General features: G+C 38.4%; 2 protein-coding genes across 7 annotated transcripts; one reads left to right on the top strand and one right to left on the bottom strand.

Annotated features, from left to right (window-relative positions):
• Positions 1-1,954: 1,954 nt before the first annotated feature.
• Positions 1,955-8,834, bottom strand: LOC105702690 (transmembrane protein 26). The gene is made up of 5 exons (XM_012430439.2): positions 8,638-8,834; positions 5,965-6,142; positions 4,484-4,891; positions 3,058-3,425; positions 1,955-2,309 (listed from the first exon to the last, which is right to left on the bottom strand). Exons 1-5 carry the CDS (start codon positions 8,829-8,831, stop codon positions 1,955-1,957), a joined length of 1,503 nt encoding a protein of 500 aa, XP_012285862.1. The 5' UTR covers positions 8,832-8,834.
• Positions 8,835-10,664: 1,830 nt separating this feature from the next.
• Positions 10,665-16,550, top strand: LOC105702696 (sorting nexin-13). 6 transcript variants are annotated; one of them, XM_012430457.2, is made up of 11 exons: positions 10,858-10,938; positions 11,033-11,220; positions 11,600-11,712; positions 11,793-11,892; positions 11,969-12,055; positions 12,142-12,266; positions 12,380-12,941; positions 13,214-14,785; positions 14,890-15,078; positions 15,174-15,388; positions 16,092-16,550. In XM_012430457.2, exons 3-11 carry the CDS (start codon positions 11,600-11,602, stop codon positions 16,420-16,422), a joined length of 3,294 nt encoding a protein of 1,097 aa, XP_012285880.1. In that variant the 5' UTR covers positions 10,858-10,938; positions 11,033-11,220; the 3' UTR covers positions 16,423-16,550. The 6 variants fall into 6 exon arrangements, with proteins under 6 accessions (XP_012285879.1, XP_012285877.1, XP_012285876.1 ...); XM_012430456.1 differs by lacking the exons at positions 10,858-10,938; positions 11,033-11,220 and adding an exon at positions 10,665-10,798; XM_012430454.1 differs by lacking the exon at positions 11,033-11,220 and having other exon boundaries at positions 10,815-10,917.
• Positions 16,551-17,845: the final 1,295 nt, after the last annotated feature.

Here is a 17,845-nt window from a genome sequence, read left to right as displayed (position 1 = left end):
TGACAATATCAGGGTCTTTACCACCAGTGAGTCTAACTCGGGTCGAGGACAGATTCTTTGCCAGATGAAAGACCCTAGAGACCTTAAATGCGTATCGATACGCCCTGCTGACGAGTTCTGGAACACGAAAGAGACCTCGGAAATAGCCAGAATCCTTTCAGAATACAACAAAAGCTCCGTAAAGCGACCTGCAATGCAGAGCATTTATTGCTCTGCCGCTGATCTTTCAAGCCCGAAATTAAAAGCGAGGAGACTGAAGGACTCCGAAATCACGGAGGAATTAGAAGGTGAAAAGAAACCTGTCGGGCCTTCTGAAACCACCATTGAATTCAAGATACAACAGAAGAAATGGAAAGAGTTAATAGCCTCGCGGAAGCTGGAAATTAAGGAGAAGCAACAAAACTCGGATTTTACCGTGTTGACGAAGGTGTGTCAAGAGAAGGATTCTCGGATTATTGAAGCATTTTCCTCTCAATGTCAGATTGATCAGAAAGATCAGAAGGATCAGAAATTTAAGGAGGAAACGCAGCAAAAGGTTACACTGGAGAAGCCGTTAGATGCCGATGATGAAAAAAGAGTAAATGCAACAAACGGGACGCAATGGCTGCAAGAATTGCTCGAAGACACCGCAGTTCTTTATTGCGCCGCTGCTGGAGTTCATCAGGATGATCTTGTTAACTATATTAATACATTGGATACTAAACAAAGTGCCCTGTGGCTGAAAGAACGAGAGAATTACGTATAAGGATGGCACTGTTTAATTCACTTGACATTCCGAGAATTCGTTGAAGAAATACTCGGAAGAGTCTCCTAAGATGTGACTCGAGACGTTCTGTAATTTAAATAAAATGATTTGTAAAGTCAAAACAGGACGCACAGTCTCTAAATTCGAATATATTTAAATATGCTGATATAAACTCCAGGTGTGTAAAAGTCAAGTCGTATTTAAACAATTCATGCGCATTCCTGGCACCGTTTTACGAGCAACACCGATTGCTGTAACTGGTATAGGAAAGTTGTTGCCTTTTATTTAGCAAAATAAGACCATCATTAATCCCCGCGTGGATGAAAAGCATACACACGACGAGAATGCCGCTGTAGAGAAAGAAAAGAGCGATAACGCCGAGACTTCTTTGTCAATCTCTGTTCTGACGACGTCGATGTCGACTATATCTGAAATTACACATGATGAACAAGTTAACGTACATTCGCGCTCTAATGCCCGGTCCTACCAACCTCGGTTAAATCATTCACTACCTAACCATAGGTTAAAGATAACGTCTAACAAAGAAGGTACCTGAGGTGTCCCCTTCCGATTTTGTTCATTTTTAAATATGTTATAGAGGACTAAAATCTAAGGGACCCGTGTTTTTTTTTATCGGCGGATAAACACTTTTAGGGGGTGAAATCAGGCTTCAAAGTTGGCCGTGAAAGGGAGTGAGTTTGCTGTTTCATATAGAAGCACTCGGCCGATTTTCATGGAACAACCGTCAAAATGTAGGGAATGAAGAATTATGAAACATACATTTGGAATTTTTCAAAAAAATGTATTTTTAAGGGGTGAGCCACCCCTTTGAATAATTCTTTTACCCCTAATCTTTTATTTTTTTGCCAAGACAATGTTCTAGTGCTTTTTTACATACAAAAAAATTGATTTTCTTTGGCCGGTTTTTTTTTTAAATCTGTGCGTTAAGGGGTTAACCGAAGCTAAGCGATCGAATTTGACTAGTTAATCTAAACGGCGGTTAATCGATAATTAACCCGCTGTTAAAATGTGGAGGAACGGGCAACTCATTCTAAACGAGGATTAGTTTTTGACCGAGGTTAGTGGAACCAAACATAAGTCCAAAAAGTCCTAGTTTCTGAATCCAAAACATCTCTTTAAAACATACTCAACAGTTTCCAGTTAAGAAAATGAATCATTGAAGATTGCACTGGAGGTGAAAACTATTATCTACCTCCTGTCAGATTCGGATTGATCATCCTCGGAAGCGGTTTTACTCTTATCGACGTCCTCTCCTGAAGAAGTTGAATCTTCCGTCTCAATCCTGTCCTTGCGACTTTTTCCGGAATTTTCGAGTTTCGACTTTGCGTTGCATTTCGAACTTTCCGCTGATTTTCTCTCTTTCCTATTCTCGCTAGCTTTATCGACTCTTTTTCTTCGTCCGTCGTCCTCGATGTTGCGTTCGCGTCTGGTTTCCTGTCCCCGAAAGGAATTTCTCTTATTCTCTCTTTTCTTCTGGATTTTGTCGAGCTTGGAAGAATTTCTGGAACTGGAAGTAGAGTATCCGGTGTCTTGTCTGGCGCGTCTAAAATTGGGGAAATTAATGTCAGTAGACACAGATAAAGTAGAAAAACCATTACTATAACCTAAGGAATGTATTAAATCAGACGATGTGTGTCCTGGCGGACATGAATGTCTTCCTATCACGGTAAAAACATATTTACACAGAACATATACACGTCCTTGACTGCCTTTCGGAAGTAAACTTTTCTAAGAATTAAATAACAACTGTTTTAACCTCTTATTCCATTATTACATTTCCAAATAAAAGTCTAACATTAAACTTTTAAGAAAATAAAAGTTATCCCAATTGCTGATCTTCTCATCTCGTCTCGATGGCCAAACTGTGTTACGTATGTTCAAAATGTACTTTTAGGATGATTAATCCAATACGGGTCAATACAATCAAAAGATACTTTGCCGATATAGCAGAATTTGTCACCGACTAAAGTCGGCGCTCGTAACGAAAGGGTTAACTCGTTTAGAGTCATTATTTTCATAACTTGTATGAACAAACTTCATTTACTACAAGTCATCCAAAAAGGATTACAAGAACTTAATTGGTGTAATCAAATAAGAATGTTGCTGATGTGTAATAAATTGGAACGATACCATAGAAAAAAATCACGGAAAAATGAATTAGTACATGTTAGAAGGACGCGTAAAAAGAAAAAAGGATTGCGTAAATTGAGGAACCAGTGTACTAACTGGCGATCTAAGCAGTACTAATAACTAAATGAAATGTAATGTTCTTTCTTATTTTATGAATTAACCGTTTCTTTCGTTCCAAATTCCTCGGTGAGTGCTCATATCTGTCCAGCTCTTCGGTAGAGTCCTCGGAGTCCGTATAACTCGCTTCCAAGTCTTTTAGACGGCGTTTCCTCGATTTGTCCACTTCTCGACGCTTCCTATATCTATTATCGTCATACATGTCTGCCCGTGAGATAATGCTTATACTCGGCATCTCGTATTTCCGCAACTTTTCCTTCCTCTTAATTTTACTTTCGCTTTGCACGACGTAAAGTCTGTACAGCTGCAGAAGTATCACCAGCGTGTTCTTGCACGTAAAGAAGATATTCATGTAACTGACTATCTGGTAATGAATTATCAGGATCAGTCTGAACGCCAGAAACGGTCCGTCCTAAACAAACACACATTCCGTTTGTTAATAATCAAGTATACGTTGATGAACTTATAGTAATCCCGAAAGTTTCTTATCTACATTCCTATGTTCAGATTACTTAGACAAGATATTTCTTTAAACTGAAGTTAAATTTGTTGAAAATGTTAGTTCTGCGCGGGACAATGAGTTTGTTTCTTTTAATTAAGCTTAAACTTCAAAGAAAATTTTATCTTACTAAATGGTGGAGGGAAACAAGGGCTAGCGACGCATGAAATTTTACAATTGGTATATCGATTTAAGATGATATGAAACGCGATGAGAAATTTAATCGAGGTCGATACATTTAAAGTCATCAATACCCTTTTTGGCGGTAATGTCATTTTGAATACTCAAGTGGGAACATAAGCTGGCGCGTCACTTTACCGACATTTATATTTATATTGAAGTCTTTTACAGTCTGCGTTGATAATTATGCGAACTGAAGCTTTCCATATGTCATTTCAATAAAGTAATGGAGAAAGGATTGACGTAAAACTATCGAAATCCCGTGAATTCATTATTCTAACGACTGTCTAGAACAAACGGCGCCATCTGTGACGTTTAGCTGCAACTAAATTTTTATTTTAAAAACACGTGTTAGCCCCTGGACAAGCTCTTGCAATCGTTGGTGAAAGTATTTTCCAGATTTCTCCATCTGACACTGCAACATTTCATTTGTACGGTATTCTAAATTGTTCGTGCTAGGTCTTGAAACTCTTCATTTTCGATTCTAAGCCTCTAAGAAGCGTAAAACATCGAAAACGTGCCCGGACCACGTTGGTTCTAGTCCATGATAAGTAAAGAAATTTTTCATGAAAAATGAAATTTCGTGAGTTTCAGGACCTACTTTAGGGTCTCCATATTCCCGTGGTAAAATTTGAAACGAATCGGTACACCCAATTCGGAAAATAATTTCACTTCTAATTTGGCTTCTCAGATATATATATAGGCTGACTCTTTCATATCATCTTAAGGACCCATTGTATTTAACGATATGGCAATGACTATCGTTTTGGGACAAGAATTTCTCCCCTCACCTGAAGAACCATGTTTAAAGCGATTCCCCAAACGTCGATACTACAGCAACTAGTTTCCGTAGGCACCTTCTTCTTGATAGCACTTCCGGAAGACAATCTGGATTTCCTCGACTTCGTAGCGGTCAATACGACTGTAAATTGCATCAACGACCATGCCCATATTCCTAGAGTCAAATACACAAGTACCGGCTCTCGAGCTATCCTATCTTCCTTAAAGGAATCAAAAAACTCGATTATATCAGCCGCAGTTCCGATGTACACCAAAAGCAGCTGGCTCAACTGGTCGCGAGTTAACTCTCCTTTTGGTAACATCCATCTACCGATTATTAATATTAGCATTAAAAATTGCTCGATTAACGTCACCCAGGTCTCGGTAGATATTTGGATGTCGGGTAACTTGATGTTCACCTAAAAACATGAAAACAAGAAATAATTGTATTAATCAAAGGGATTTATAATTGATAAGTACTCCTAGTAAACTTATGAAATGTTAACACTTTAGCGACCGGCAAATTTTTTCCCTTTTAAATATTGAGTACCGGCGAAAATAATGAAATTCTGAAACTGGTTGCCGCAAACTTGTATCGTGTTTTATTTTGCAATTCTTGCAATTTAATTTGCAATGACGTGAATTCACGTCAGCGGTCGCGAATGTGTTAATCCTTTAGAACGTAACGCGTTTAAAAAGAATGGTTTCAATTCATCAGGGAAGACACGTTAATAATTAATTACATCGATTACATGCGTATACGGAAAAAAATGACCAGGAAAACGACAATTCTGATAATCGACACCATGTTGTTCTGCAACAATAAGCATCTGCATAATATGGGATAAGCTTATCGATTATCACAACGATTTTCACAATTGTGTGTTGTGTGTTTTCACCATGGTGTCGATTATAATATAGGATAAGCTATGGGAAATTATGGCAACTAAAGTGACATAGTAAAAGTACAAAGTAACGGTTACCTCACTGTTTAGTCAAAGTAATTACGAGGTACCAGTTGATATAACGTTGTACTAATTGTAACATCACTGCATGGTTAATATTACCATTCCAAATGGTTATCACTACTGAAACCTTTTAGCGCAGCTTCACAGATACAACAACTATTGACAAGATTACATTTACCATTTAATGTGATCAGTCTCATCATTTGTGTAATTCATATTACAACATTTTATCCATATTGCCGTAGTAATTGTAGCCAAATTATTTTTTTTCCGTGTAAGTAATAATTGATAAATAAATTATACGGAACTAAGTGCTGATATGGTACATAATTGTCGTCTTCCTTTTGTTCTATTTTGAATTTCCAATGTACGTTTTGGAATATTCTGCGACGATATTATAAAAGGTTAATCGGTGTTATAATTATTATATATCATTTGTCATCGTTTAAGTTTATGTGTGCGTTATACATTATTTATAGCGTAATTAACAAATATGTTTGTAAAACGCGCAATGATAAACTTACTCCAAAAGCTCTCTCCAGATGCTTCAAGTCAGCGCTAGCTAAATTCGTTAAATCGAAGGTCTCGGATATATTGAGGTTAGGTTCTCGCACGCGTATTCTTCTTTCAACTTTGTCTAATTCCAGGAGCCAAATTGCGGGAACGACGCTGCTGAGATACAGGAAGACGGATGGGCAAAACCTGAAATTAAAACGGTCTTATAATTCACATTAAGAGGATGCGGAAGTGGCATCTAAGAGGTCGATCGTTTATGAAACTTTTCTCTGAACTGAGTGTATCAAGTCGTTTCAAACTTTACAATATAAATATAAAGGCAATAAGAAAGGTCCTGATACCCATGAAATTTCATTTTTTATGAAAAATGTTAAAAACACCTGCAAACAAATTTTTAAAAATTGAATTTTCGTAGGAGTCAAGACCTTCCTTATAAGACTCCATATTCACGTTGTAAAATATAAAACGATTCGATACACCCAGGTCGGAGAAAAGTTTCATAAACGAGACCTCTTTGACTCCACTTTAACATAGCCTTGAGGTGATATGGAAGGGTCGTTCTACATGTTCGAAGAAAAATTTTATAAACGAGACCTCTTTGACGCCACTTTAACATCGCCTTAAAGTGATATGAAAGGGTCGTTCTATATATTCGGAGAAAAGTTTCATATACGAGGCCTCTTTGACTCCACTTTAACATCGCCTTAAAGTGATATGAAAGGGTCATTCTATGTATTCGGAGAAAAGTTTCATAAACGAGGCCTCTTTGACGCCACTTTAACATCGCCTTAAGGTGATATGAAAAGGTCGTTCTACATATTCGAAGAAAAGTTTTATAAACGAGACCTCTTTGACGCCACTTTAACATCGCCTTAAAGTGATATGAAAGGGTCATTCTGTGTATTCGGAGAAAAGTTTCATAAACGAAACCTTTTTGACGCCACTTTAACATCGCTTTAAGGTGATATGAAAGAGTCATTCTATGTATATATTAAACGTGAAAATATTTATAAAACTTTTCTCCAAACTGGGTGTACCAAATCATTTGAAACTAACACGTAATTATTGTGATCCTTAGGAAGAACGCGATGCTCGTGAAATATAATATTCCAAAAATATTATTTTTTTATTTAGCCTAGACTTAAACCAAGATCCCACTTTTTGTGAAACGTGAAATATTACGAGTATCGCGTTCTTCCTTAGGACGTTCATAAACATGTACGAAAATTTGAAATGATTCAGTGCATTCAGTTTGGAGAAAAGTATTATAAATATTTTTACGTTTTATATATATATATATATAGCATGACCCTTTCATATCCCCTTAATACATATTACCTCTATTAAAGGGACTCTAGGCTGGCTTTCAACCAATCATTTTAATATCTCAAGAATATTTGTCACAATACTCCAAACGGTCATGAAATGTTTTCTTTACAGAAATTGTAACATTGTTTATCTAGGGTGTGGTGAATTTCCTTTTAATGTTTTCGTTCAGAATTTCACAAGAAGGGACGCTTGTTCTATCGAACGAAAACTCCAAGGGACGTAAAGCGAGATTTGACCTGGTTTTTACGAATCGACGAGGTTTCGCCTCGATATGAGGTTACTAATGCTCAATTTCCGCCTGTCTACTGTGAAACGGTCGCACAAAAACGAGCCCTCGCCCTAAGAATAATCGACGCCGTTTTTATAACAGGGGTCGAGCACTGAAAAATTCTTCGACTCCTAGGACATTCATTTTAAATCCTAACTCTTGTATAAACAGTTATAATCTAGTACTTAGAATTTTTAATTTAGAATTTAAAATTATAATCTAATATTTAGAATTTTTAATTTAGAATTTAAAATTATAAACTGGCATTTAGAAACACGTTTTGCACCCTCTTGCTGAATATCTTTTAAGGTGATATGAAAGGGTCATTCTGTACATCAAAACGTGAAAATATTTATAAAACTTTTCTCCAAACTGGGTGCACCGATTCATTTTAAACATTAACATATTATTATGCAGGCCCTAATGAAGAATTCGATGTTCGTAAAATTTCACTTTTCAACAACAATTTTTTTTACTTACCCTACACCGGAACCAAAATCACATTTTCTTGGGAGAAATGAAATTTCAAGATAATCCCGTTCTTCCTTAGGGTCTCCATAATCACGTTTTAAAGTTTCAAATTATTCGGTGCACCCAGTTTGGCGAAAAGTTTTACAAATATTTTTACGTTGTATGTTGTAATGTATATAGAATGACCCTTTGATATCACCTTAATAATCCCAATTCCTTAAGAACGTGCGACATTTTCAAACTAAGCGAATACATTATAACTTATCTTCAAGCCGTTATTTATTAACACATTCGCGACCGGCGAATTTTTTCCGTTTCAAATACTGAGTACCGGCGAAAATAATGAAATTCTGAAACTGGTTGCCGTAAACTTGTATCGTGTATCGTTATGGACGTGATTCACGTCAGCGGCAATCAGGAATAGAATTCGAAAAGACGTGAATTCACGTCAGCGGTCGCGAATGTGTTAATGCAATAATTCCATACAAAATTATCACAAAGCCAGATTATGTTAATAATTCAAGTTGAGTGAAACATATGTTAGAAAATCTGCTGCAAAGTGTAAAACGAAAGAATATATTTACGTTAGAGGTATTGATAGTTAAGTCCTTACCATTTCCACTCTTGATTTTCCTTGATGGTGAGAGTGAAAATTCCCTCAAAGAATAATAACAGGATAGGACAACTGAGGTACCAGAAGAGCGGATTTTTCTTGAAAGTTGTCACTTGCCAAATCGCAATGAAACCGTGAGCGGCGAAAACCAATCGCGTTAATATAGCCTTGATTGTGGCGAGGAATCTCGCCATTGTCTACAAAATTCCCTCCGGAGTGAACTGAAAAGTACTTAGAAACCACGTGCTGGTTTCAAGCTAAAACATCTCACCGATGCACCATTGCAGTAAATAGATTATTTTTATGAATACTTGCACAAACACGTAAAATAAGAAGTAGGGCTCATTTTTCATATCCACGTGTTAAGTACCGCATTAAAAGTAAACTTCTATTGGCAAGAAAACTACGGCGGAAAAAATGAGCACCTGTAAGTACGGAAACCGAGGGACTACTCTGCGAATACTGTGCGCAGTCGCTTATCAGTTTCAAATGCGCGCGCGCAAGTGTTACGTTCAAGATGGCGCTGCCATCTTTTGGAGAGCGATGCAACTTTTCAGCTTTTAAATTGAAAACCACACTCAGAACTCGCTTCTAAGGTGATATAAAACGTGATTTTTACCGATCAGTGCCAACCTACTTCCTCAAATATGCTTTTGTTTTTTAATGCATGAGCCGATTTGTCTAAAATTTGATTATAAAGTGATTATAGAGATACTGAGACCGTTCCCCGCGTTCTAAAAATTCCACTTTTGAACAAATTTTCTTATTTACCTCGGACCAGAACCAACCTCGTCACATATTTTACACATTGTTCACTTATAGAAGGCAAAATAACAATTGAAAGTGTGAAGAATCATTCATTAATGTAAAGCATCAGAAATAGAAAATTATACATTCGGGCTCGAAAAAAAAAAGGGGAACTAGTGTCTCTGAGCAACGTAAATGTTTTAGAACAAATATTTAGTTCTCACTGGGTGCATCAGATGGTCCTGCAGTCGATTAGAATATTAAAAATCATGGATCTAAAAAAATTTTTTTGAATTTTACTTAAATGATTTTATAATCATTCTACCGAAACATGTTATATATGCCATGAGAATTATACTATGTCTTATCACTCTTAATACAATACCGTCAATACAAATGTAAACATCTGTAACGTGGTGCGCTGTTTTAGGTAATTTATCAGTTGGAAAAAGTGATCTCAAAAACAATTATAAACGCAGTAATTGTTAAACTTAGTTATCTATTATCTGAAAACGAATTATTAATATTAAAATCGAATTTTAGTATTATCGAGTTATTTTTATTTTCACGCACGCTTTAACGGCATTCGACTTTCTTTGCCAAAAGACATTAACGGGAAAAGATATTACACATTTCATAATTGTACAGATTCGATATCTTTATTTGTATAATCCCAATGATACAAATCTGAAAATTATTTTAATTCTAACTACAGCGGGGAAGAATTTTTGAATTTCCGCGGGAACTCAATCTGGAAAGAGATGGCGGTATCTGTCGGCTAATTATTGGAACTTATACCCCGAAATAGAGAATTCTACTTGACAATATATTATTAACCCTCAATAAAGTACCGACGGAAAGGTGCATTAAGAATTTAAATAATTCTACGCGTTCTTTAAAGATATTGAAATAAAACTATTGCTGTATTACGGACTGATATTTAGATAAAATAAAACTATATAAATATTATTTCGGTGCGTTGAGTAACTCTAAAGAAGAGTCTCCAACTCTATGTCGGTAAAACAGGGTTCTGCCGGACGATAAATGTTTTGCGGTTTTTTTGCCGCGCAGTTGAAGGTTTCGCGTACTTGCCAGGATTTCCGAAGGCCGTTTCTGGAATGGTTCCGGTAAATCGTCATAAGACGTAACGAAATCACATTCGAGAGATAAAATGGTGCGCTTTTGAGAAAATCCCGCAAAGTGAGTGCACGTCGGTTCTGTAGACTATCATAGTGCGCTTGGCCGTGGAGGTGCGCAGACTCCGGAGAAATGTCGAGACTGTCCAGTGGGTTAATCTTCTCGTGTAAAAATGTAAATAAACTATTAACCAGCTGACCAGGCATCGTCGTCACTATCAGTGTACCTGCAATATGCGTGTAACCGTCTACGTGGCTGATCGCACGAAAACCCAAAGGTGCGTATGCTAGGTTAGGTCCGATGGATCATCCCGCATCGCTGCATGCCGAGTGGATGCACTCTACTGCAGCCGATGCTGCAGCTCGGTTTGACGTTAGCATCTTCTTCGGTGCAACGGTACGTCGAGCTCTGCAAAAGGTATGCATTGTAGCTGCCTATCTACGTTTCAAACATGTTCTTCAAAATGTCATTCGAGTGATTATGGAAATTCTCCCTTGCTGCTACTGTGTAGCTTTTCTAAAGATAAAGACCGAATGCATGTGTTGTGTGTATCTTGGTGCTACGATGCTGCTGGTTTTTAAGGACAATCAGCGTATTGAAGCACAGTATCTATATTAAGGAATGCTTGATAAGACGTTTGAAGATCGTGAACGAGCAATGTGGTCTGAGCTGTGTTGACCGTTAAGGTAAGGTGACGAGGTAAGGAGCATGTATTTTGAATCGTTTCTATTGTTAACGATTAATAAAGTGCATTTGACCTTACGTCATTCTAAATGATGAATGTGAATGATGTTTTTGCCAATGCAGGGCAATTGATTTCTTAACTTGTGAGAGTAGCGATAAAGAGTGCGAATGCATTGTAATGTTGAAATCCTGTGACATGTTTTTCACTTGATAGCATTGAATGTAAGTAAACGGGTTGATAGCCCTTGTGCTTACATTTAATTAGGATCCCTCGGTCTTTGGTATGATATTATGGATTTGTGGCTACCGATGGAATTCATTTTGTTAAATGTAATTACGATATAACGTTGAATCTTAAATTAAATAATTGTTTAATAATTCTGTATTATTTCAGATGAACGTGTCCCTGTACGCAATTGCTGGTGCGGTTGTGACATTATTTGGTGCACTTCTCGGCCTAGGAACCGTTTTACAAATTCTCGTCTGTCTAATAATAATACTCTTAGGGTAAAGTTAATGTCTATCTCGTTGTATCAACTATTTTTGTTATGTGAGTACATAATATTAAAACTCTGTTAATTTTTCAGACTATTAACTTGTATATATAGGCAATATTCTCCGAGTCTTGAAGATGAAATCAAGTCCGGAAAAGAAAACTTACATAAGAAGACTGAAAAATTGCGGCAGGTACTAATAATCCTTCAGAAAAATTAAATAACATTTAAAGAACATTGAAATTCTCCTTAAACACTTTCTTTTCTAGTATCTTGATGAGGTGTCCAAAACAAAAATGACGTTCACTTTAGATAGAAGAGTCACTGGTAGTCATATTATCGACGAATCCTTACAAGTACGTATATCCATTGAATACTCTTAATTTCTATCAAAGTTATTATTTTGATAACACTTTATAATCTCAATTTAAACCATTTCTAGGAAATTTTAGATTTTGTTTTAAGAGACTATGTGGAGCCATGGTACAGTATTCTTACGGATGACGAAGAATTTCCGAAATCCGTCCGAGACACAGCTCAGAAAATCGCCATTAACGTTGCAAACAGGTACGCACATGCAGATTAGTTTACATCGTAACTCTAATTGCACTATTAAAAGACTAAAATTAGGGGCTGTAAGAAGTAATGTCATAAATTCCATAATTACTTTTATCCGACAGAGTAAAAGACGTGGATTGGATACCATACTTAACAACCCGCCTCGTAGACGATGCAGCTTCGCACATGCGATTGTACCGTCAAGCAAGGGCAAAGATGAAACAGCTTCGGTCTAATAGAATGCAAAAAGGAAGCAGCAGCTCGAGTACATCAGGCGGTACTCCCAAGAAGACTCCAACTCATCGTAGAAACAAAAGCGAAACTGACATTTCCTGGTATTCGCAGTCAAAGTTCTACGTTCCTAATTTGTCATCTTTAACCGAACCGATCGAGTCCAACGGTGAGAAAGGGGACGAGTCGTTAGAGAAGATATTCTTTGATCTTGAGGTACAGATGGAGAACAACCTAATCTGCCGAGACCTGGTATGCACGAGTCCTGCACAGGAACTGACATTTTTGGGCGAATTGTCAGAGATCCTTCTCTATCTCTTGTTGCCAAAGGTGGATTTCGATTGTTTGATCGTTAGATTTATTTTAAGAGAGCTCCTTGTGAATGTTATAATTAGACCACTGTTGGACTTGTTTTCTGATCCTGATTACATCAATCAGGCGTGTATATGGCTGGTGAGTGTACCAAATCAAATTAATGTTATTTCTGTAGTTGTATCGATCTATTATCGTGAAATTTGTATGTCTGAACATTTTCCTGAACTTGGTTTTTTTTTCATCTTTTTTATATCGTTTTTTAAATAACCTACATTTGCACCAAAATGATGTAGACATCAAATTTTAAAACTTTTTAAACACGATTGTGTATAATTACGAAACATGTATAGTATGTAAAAATTACATAAAAGTACTTTATATGTGATACTCATCCATACGGTTTCTTTCAGTGTACGAAAGATGGGAGTTTACCAAGCGACGTATTCCTCACGGTAATTCGCATGACCGACAGTCTGGAAGAATTAATGGCAACAAAGAACATTGTTTCCAAAGAGATAGCCCATTTACGTTCGAAGGATTCCGGCGGGGAGGATGACCTACCGGTAAAACAGCAACTGAACAGCCTTCTATACGTGAAGAAGATCTTAGAAACGAGGATTGTCAGCATGCAAGAGGGACTGGAGTCAGAAGCCGACGGGATCGGCTCTAATCCAGACTGGAACAGGTTGCTGATTCCTGGACAGAAATTAGTCAACATACCACTAGATGAGTTGCTGAAGAACAACATCGCACTGAGTTACTTCATCGACTACATGACTTGCATAAACGCGGAAGCCTACCTGTTCTTTTATCTAAACATCTACGGATGGCGAGTATCCGCGGAACAGCAGATCTCCGACATCGAGTTGCAGAAGCTGCGAGCCAACCACGTACCTTCAACTGGCGGTCTCTCTAAACAGAGAAACGCAGATTTAGAGAACCTGAAAGAAGCCGCCGTAAAAATCTATCAGCAATATCTTAGTGATAAGGCGTCGCCCAAGGTGCAGCTGGAGGATACGCTAGTCAGAAACCTTGTAACTAGAATAAAGACCGAGCCCATCAAAGAGACTTGGTTCGACGAGTTGCAAGCCTGCTGCTACGATAAATTGCAGAGTGAAGACAGGTTTCTCCCTGCCTTTAAGAGATCCGTCTCCTACGTGAAACTGTTGGCTGAGCTGGATCTGTTGAAGGACCCGGCGTCGGAAGACGACGCCAAATCTCTGGACAGCATCAGCGTATCCAGCATAGGCAACGAGCTGGACACCTTGGAGGAATTGTCAGAGAGCTACAAGGAAGACGAGGCAAAATCTCGAATTTCGAGGGAAGAAGCCAGGCCCAATTCAAACTCAACGTCCAATTTAGCCAGCTTAGTGGAGAAAGATCCAGTTGGTATCTTTGACGAAGTCGATACGTTTTCGACTACCCAGTTGAAGGAACCGAGGAGGTTGCAGAAGACCGCCAGCGCTGACGTCGAGAGAATAGGCGACCCTAAAGACGTGACATTTTACGTGGATTCGACCTCCAGCGATCGAATCGCCGAGTTGTCGAACGAGCAGAACGCTATCAAAAAACTTCAGCAGGGGCGCTTCGAGATCTTCGCGCAGATCATTGAAACGGGGATCGTGAATGATCGGGGGAAAACCTACGGCATTTACGCACTCGCCGTAACCAAGAGCTACGACTCGGGCTACCAGGAGAAGTGGCACATTTACAGGCGTTATTCGGACTTTTACGACCTACAGCAGAAGATCAAGGAAAAATACTACACCCTCGCGAAGATCCCCTTTCCTGGGAAGAAAGCCTTTCACAATATGGAGCGGGCCGTTCTGGAATGCAGGATGACAATGTTGAACAGCTGGCTACGGCAGTTGACCAGGCCGGTGATCGTAGAATCCCACATGGGCTTGCAAGGTCTATTGCTGGCCTTTCTAGAACAAGGGGATTACGACAAAGGGGTAACCGGCGGTCACATATCCAGAACGGTAAGCAGAAAGTGCTTTCAGTTCACCTTGCATAGTTTAGGATAAAGTCTCGACAAAAGTCAAGGCTTGCTGCATCGCATCCTATGTATTATTTTTTGTTTTAGATCGATACCCTGGTCAATCCCTTGAAGACGTCCGTCAAGACCGTTACCCAAGCGGTTAAGACCATGCCGGATAACATGTTAAGCACCGTAGATGGAGTCATGGATAACATAAGCAGGTTTTTCGGGAACCCAAAGAAGAATAGCATGCTCTACGAGAGTGTGAAAGTCGGGGCTAGCATCGATGCTGAGGTATTGAGGATTTCCTTGTTTTCTTTCTATCTTCTTTATACAAGATAGATACTTGGAAGGTTCTTCTTGATTTAATATACCTGTATGTTTATCAGTCCGACGATAACATTCCCCTGAGGATAATTCTGCTCCTTATGGACGAGGTGTTCGACTTGAAAGTAAGAAATCAGTGGCTGCGGCGGAGAATAGTTACTTTATTGAGGCAGATCATCCGCACCATGTTTGGCGATATCGTTAACAGAAGAATAGTGGAGTACGTCTCGTTGTTAACAGGCCCGAAGAACGTAGCAACGTACTTACGTTTATTCAAGTGAGTACTTCCGACTCGAACACTGTTCTAATCACGTCTGTGAATGTATTTGAAAAGATTAATCTTCTCTTTAAGGGGATGTGAAAGTGGCATCCGAAGAGTCAAATATAACGAGTTTAAAAAATATCTATGAACAAATTTAAAAAAAATTGAAATCTCACGAGTTGTAGGACCTTCCTTATAGTCTCCATATTCACATTGTAAAGTTTGAATCGATTTGGTAGACCCAGCTTGGAGAAAAACTTCATGAACGAGAACTGTTTGACGCCACTTTGACATCCCCTTAAACCTTCTCAAAACCCACTTTCTGGCTTATTTCCTAATTTTTATAAAGATATGCAAAATAGGTAATAATTACGACGTCCATATATTAGTACCCATGTCCTATTTTCATTGTCGTCTCGAAAGCCGAAAATTTTACTCCAAAAACTGTTATATATATGCCTACAACTCAAATTTGGTTGTTTCCAGACACTTTGCTTCCAATACTTTAACCCCTTGCGCTTCGATTTAATTATGAAACCACGCTATATGCATAATGAATCTAGCTCGTAATTGTAACGCAAAGGGTTAAACTTCGAACGACTTTAAAGTATTTTTTAATTTCTATGTTAAGAGTAAATTCATGTTTAAGAAGAATTTCATTAGAATAGTTAATTCAAGTGGAAAGTATCAAAGCTAATTGTGAAAACTGAATTTTCAGGCACAGTTTCTGGCCAAACGGCATTAAAGCCGAAGCAAAACCACCTCGGGATTCAGAGACGAAGAATAGAACACGAGTCGCAGCCAAGGTAGCTCTACTTTCTTGTCTCTCGGACGAGCTCAAGCATATCATCGGTAGTGATACCACGAGGCGAGGCCTTTTGAGGGTTTTTGAGCTCTTCCAACGTCCCGTACTGAACAGAAGACTGCTATACGTACTATTAGAGGGGATCATAGAAAATTTGTTTCCCCAGACGGACCTGGTAACCATCATTAGGAAACTGTACTCGGTCTCGCCAAGGGTGAAGGGAAAAGGTCCAAACAAGTCCTAATACGTAAATTGAGGTAATCGGTATCCCAGGACAGTGAGACAGTTTCCGCGTGTTTCTTTAAGGTGAAGTGAAACACGTCGAGAAATTTAATCGACGTCTGTAAAAAAATATTCTTTTTAATACCTACGTTGCCGACGTTCGTATTTATATCGACAGCTGTGCTGAATTACCTTGGGTATTGTACTAAATGGCATACTCCACCTGTCGTTTTCGTACAATAATTAGAAAGAAATCGAAATGGAATGCCAGAAATCCTCTGGATTCATGTTTTCTGGGGCCCTAATTGACTGAAGAGGGACCCCCTGCGCCATCTGTGATTTCCAGGTCAATTAAATTTTTCCTCCGAGACCTCGTATTTTCATCATTTTAACGTAGAAGCGCATAAGACACTTTTTTTTGCCTTTAGCCCGTTCAAAGGCGAGTTTATCGATTACCAGAGTGTTCTAAATTGTCATAAAATTGTCCTGACACTTTCGTTTCTTATATCAGAGCCTTCAATAATTGTATACTGATCGAAATATGATAGCTCGACGCCATTTTGGTTCAGGTCTGGGTGAAGTTAAAAAATTTTGTTGACAAATTCAAATTTTGAACATGTCAGGACAGTTCTTGGATGATCACGAGTCACGTGTCAAAGTTTTGGATAGTTTTGCCCAATACCCTAAAAAAAGTGTTGTATTCGAATCGACTGATTTGAGGGGGGGTTTCACTTCACCTTAAGGAGGCGTTGTTCAGGTGGAAGACGTAAGTTCAAACATCGAAGACTGCCGATGTGCAATGTGCACCCATTCGGTGCGTGTCGCGTTCAGTGGAGTTGTCTGGCAGAGCGGACTGCCTTAATGAAAGGGTTAAACGACTTACGGGGACCCATTAACTTGGGATCAGCAACATCTTGGAAAGTCAATGTCGGAGCCAGGTCTAGCAATCGAATCTAGTTCGTCAAGTCTTGATATTCCTAGATAATAAAAAAGTGAAATGTGTATATTAAGGGTACCAGAATACGGTTCAGAATTATTCTCATGCCGCTAGATTCGATAGTTCTGAATGGTATTTTTGTACGCCCAATAGTTTATATTCCTGTGTAAGGGATAGCCGTTAAGGTGCTGTACATTAAATGAAATTAGAGAAGGGTATGAAACGGATAATAACCATTTTCGACGGGGAACAATCTGATAATTCGAGCCTCGAGGGGTGAAGTCCGCTCATTCGTGAAGGTCTCGAAATAGGAAACCAGTGGCCAAAAATATTACATTTTATGAGTCTTTTTTTTTTTAATTTTAAAACCTTAAATGATCTAAACAAGTCTTGGTCGGACTTACCGTATTACATAGGATTATGCTAAACGAACTTCTTGTGATTACTTCCTAGATTAGAAGTCACGTTAGGAATCGTACAATCATTCCACTTGCATTTTAAGATGTAC

Source organism: Orussus abietinus, unplaced genomic scaffold (assembly GCF_000612105.2).
Source record: "Orussus abietinus isolate OABI.00-Male unplaced genomic scaffold, Oabi_2.0 scaffold258, whole genome shotgun sequence".
Classification (NCBI taxonomy): domain Eukaryota; kingdom Metazoa; phylum Arthropoda; class Insecta; order Hymenoptera; family Orussidae; genus Orussus; species Orussus abietinus.
This window is presented reverse-complemented; position numbering and strand designations above follow the sequence as displayed.

Bases quoted from the DNA above. Each gene is read 5' to 3' on its own strand.
- LOC105702696 (XM_012430453.1), top strand. From the start codon at position 10,822: ATGGATCATCCCGCATCGCTGCATGCCGAGTGGATGCACTCTACTGCA. The intron at 11,713-11,792 runs GTAAAGTTAATG...TTAATTTTTCAG, and splicing joins CTAATAATAATACTCTTAGG to ACTATTAACTTGTATATATA. The intron at 14,786-14,889 runs GTAAGCAGAAAG...TTTTTGTTTTAG, and splicing joins GCGGTCACATATCCAGAACG to ATCGATACCCTGGTCAATCC.
- LOC105702690 (XM_012430439.2), bottom strand. From the start codon at position 8,831: ATGGCGAGATTCCTCGCCACAATCAAGGCTATATTAACGCGATTGGTT. The intron at 3,426-4,483 runs GTGAGGGGAGAA...GTGTTTGTTTAG, and splicing joins CTTTAAACATGGTTCTTCAG to GACGGACCGTTTCTGGCGTT. The intron at 2,310-3,057 runs GTTAATTCATAA...CCCCAATTTTAG, and splicing joins AATTTGGAACGAAAGAAACG to ACGCGCCAGACAAGACACCG.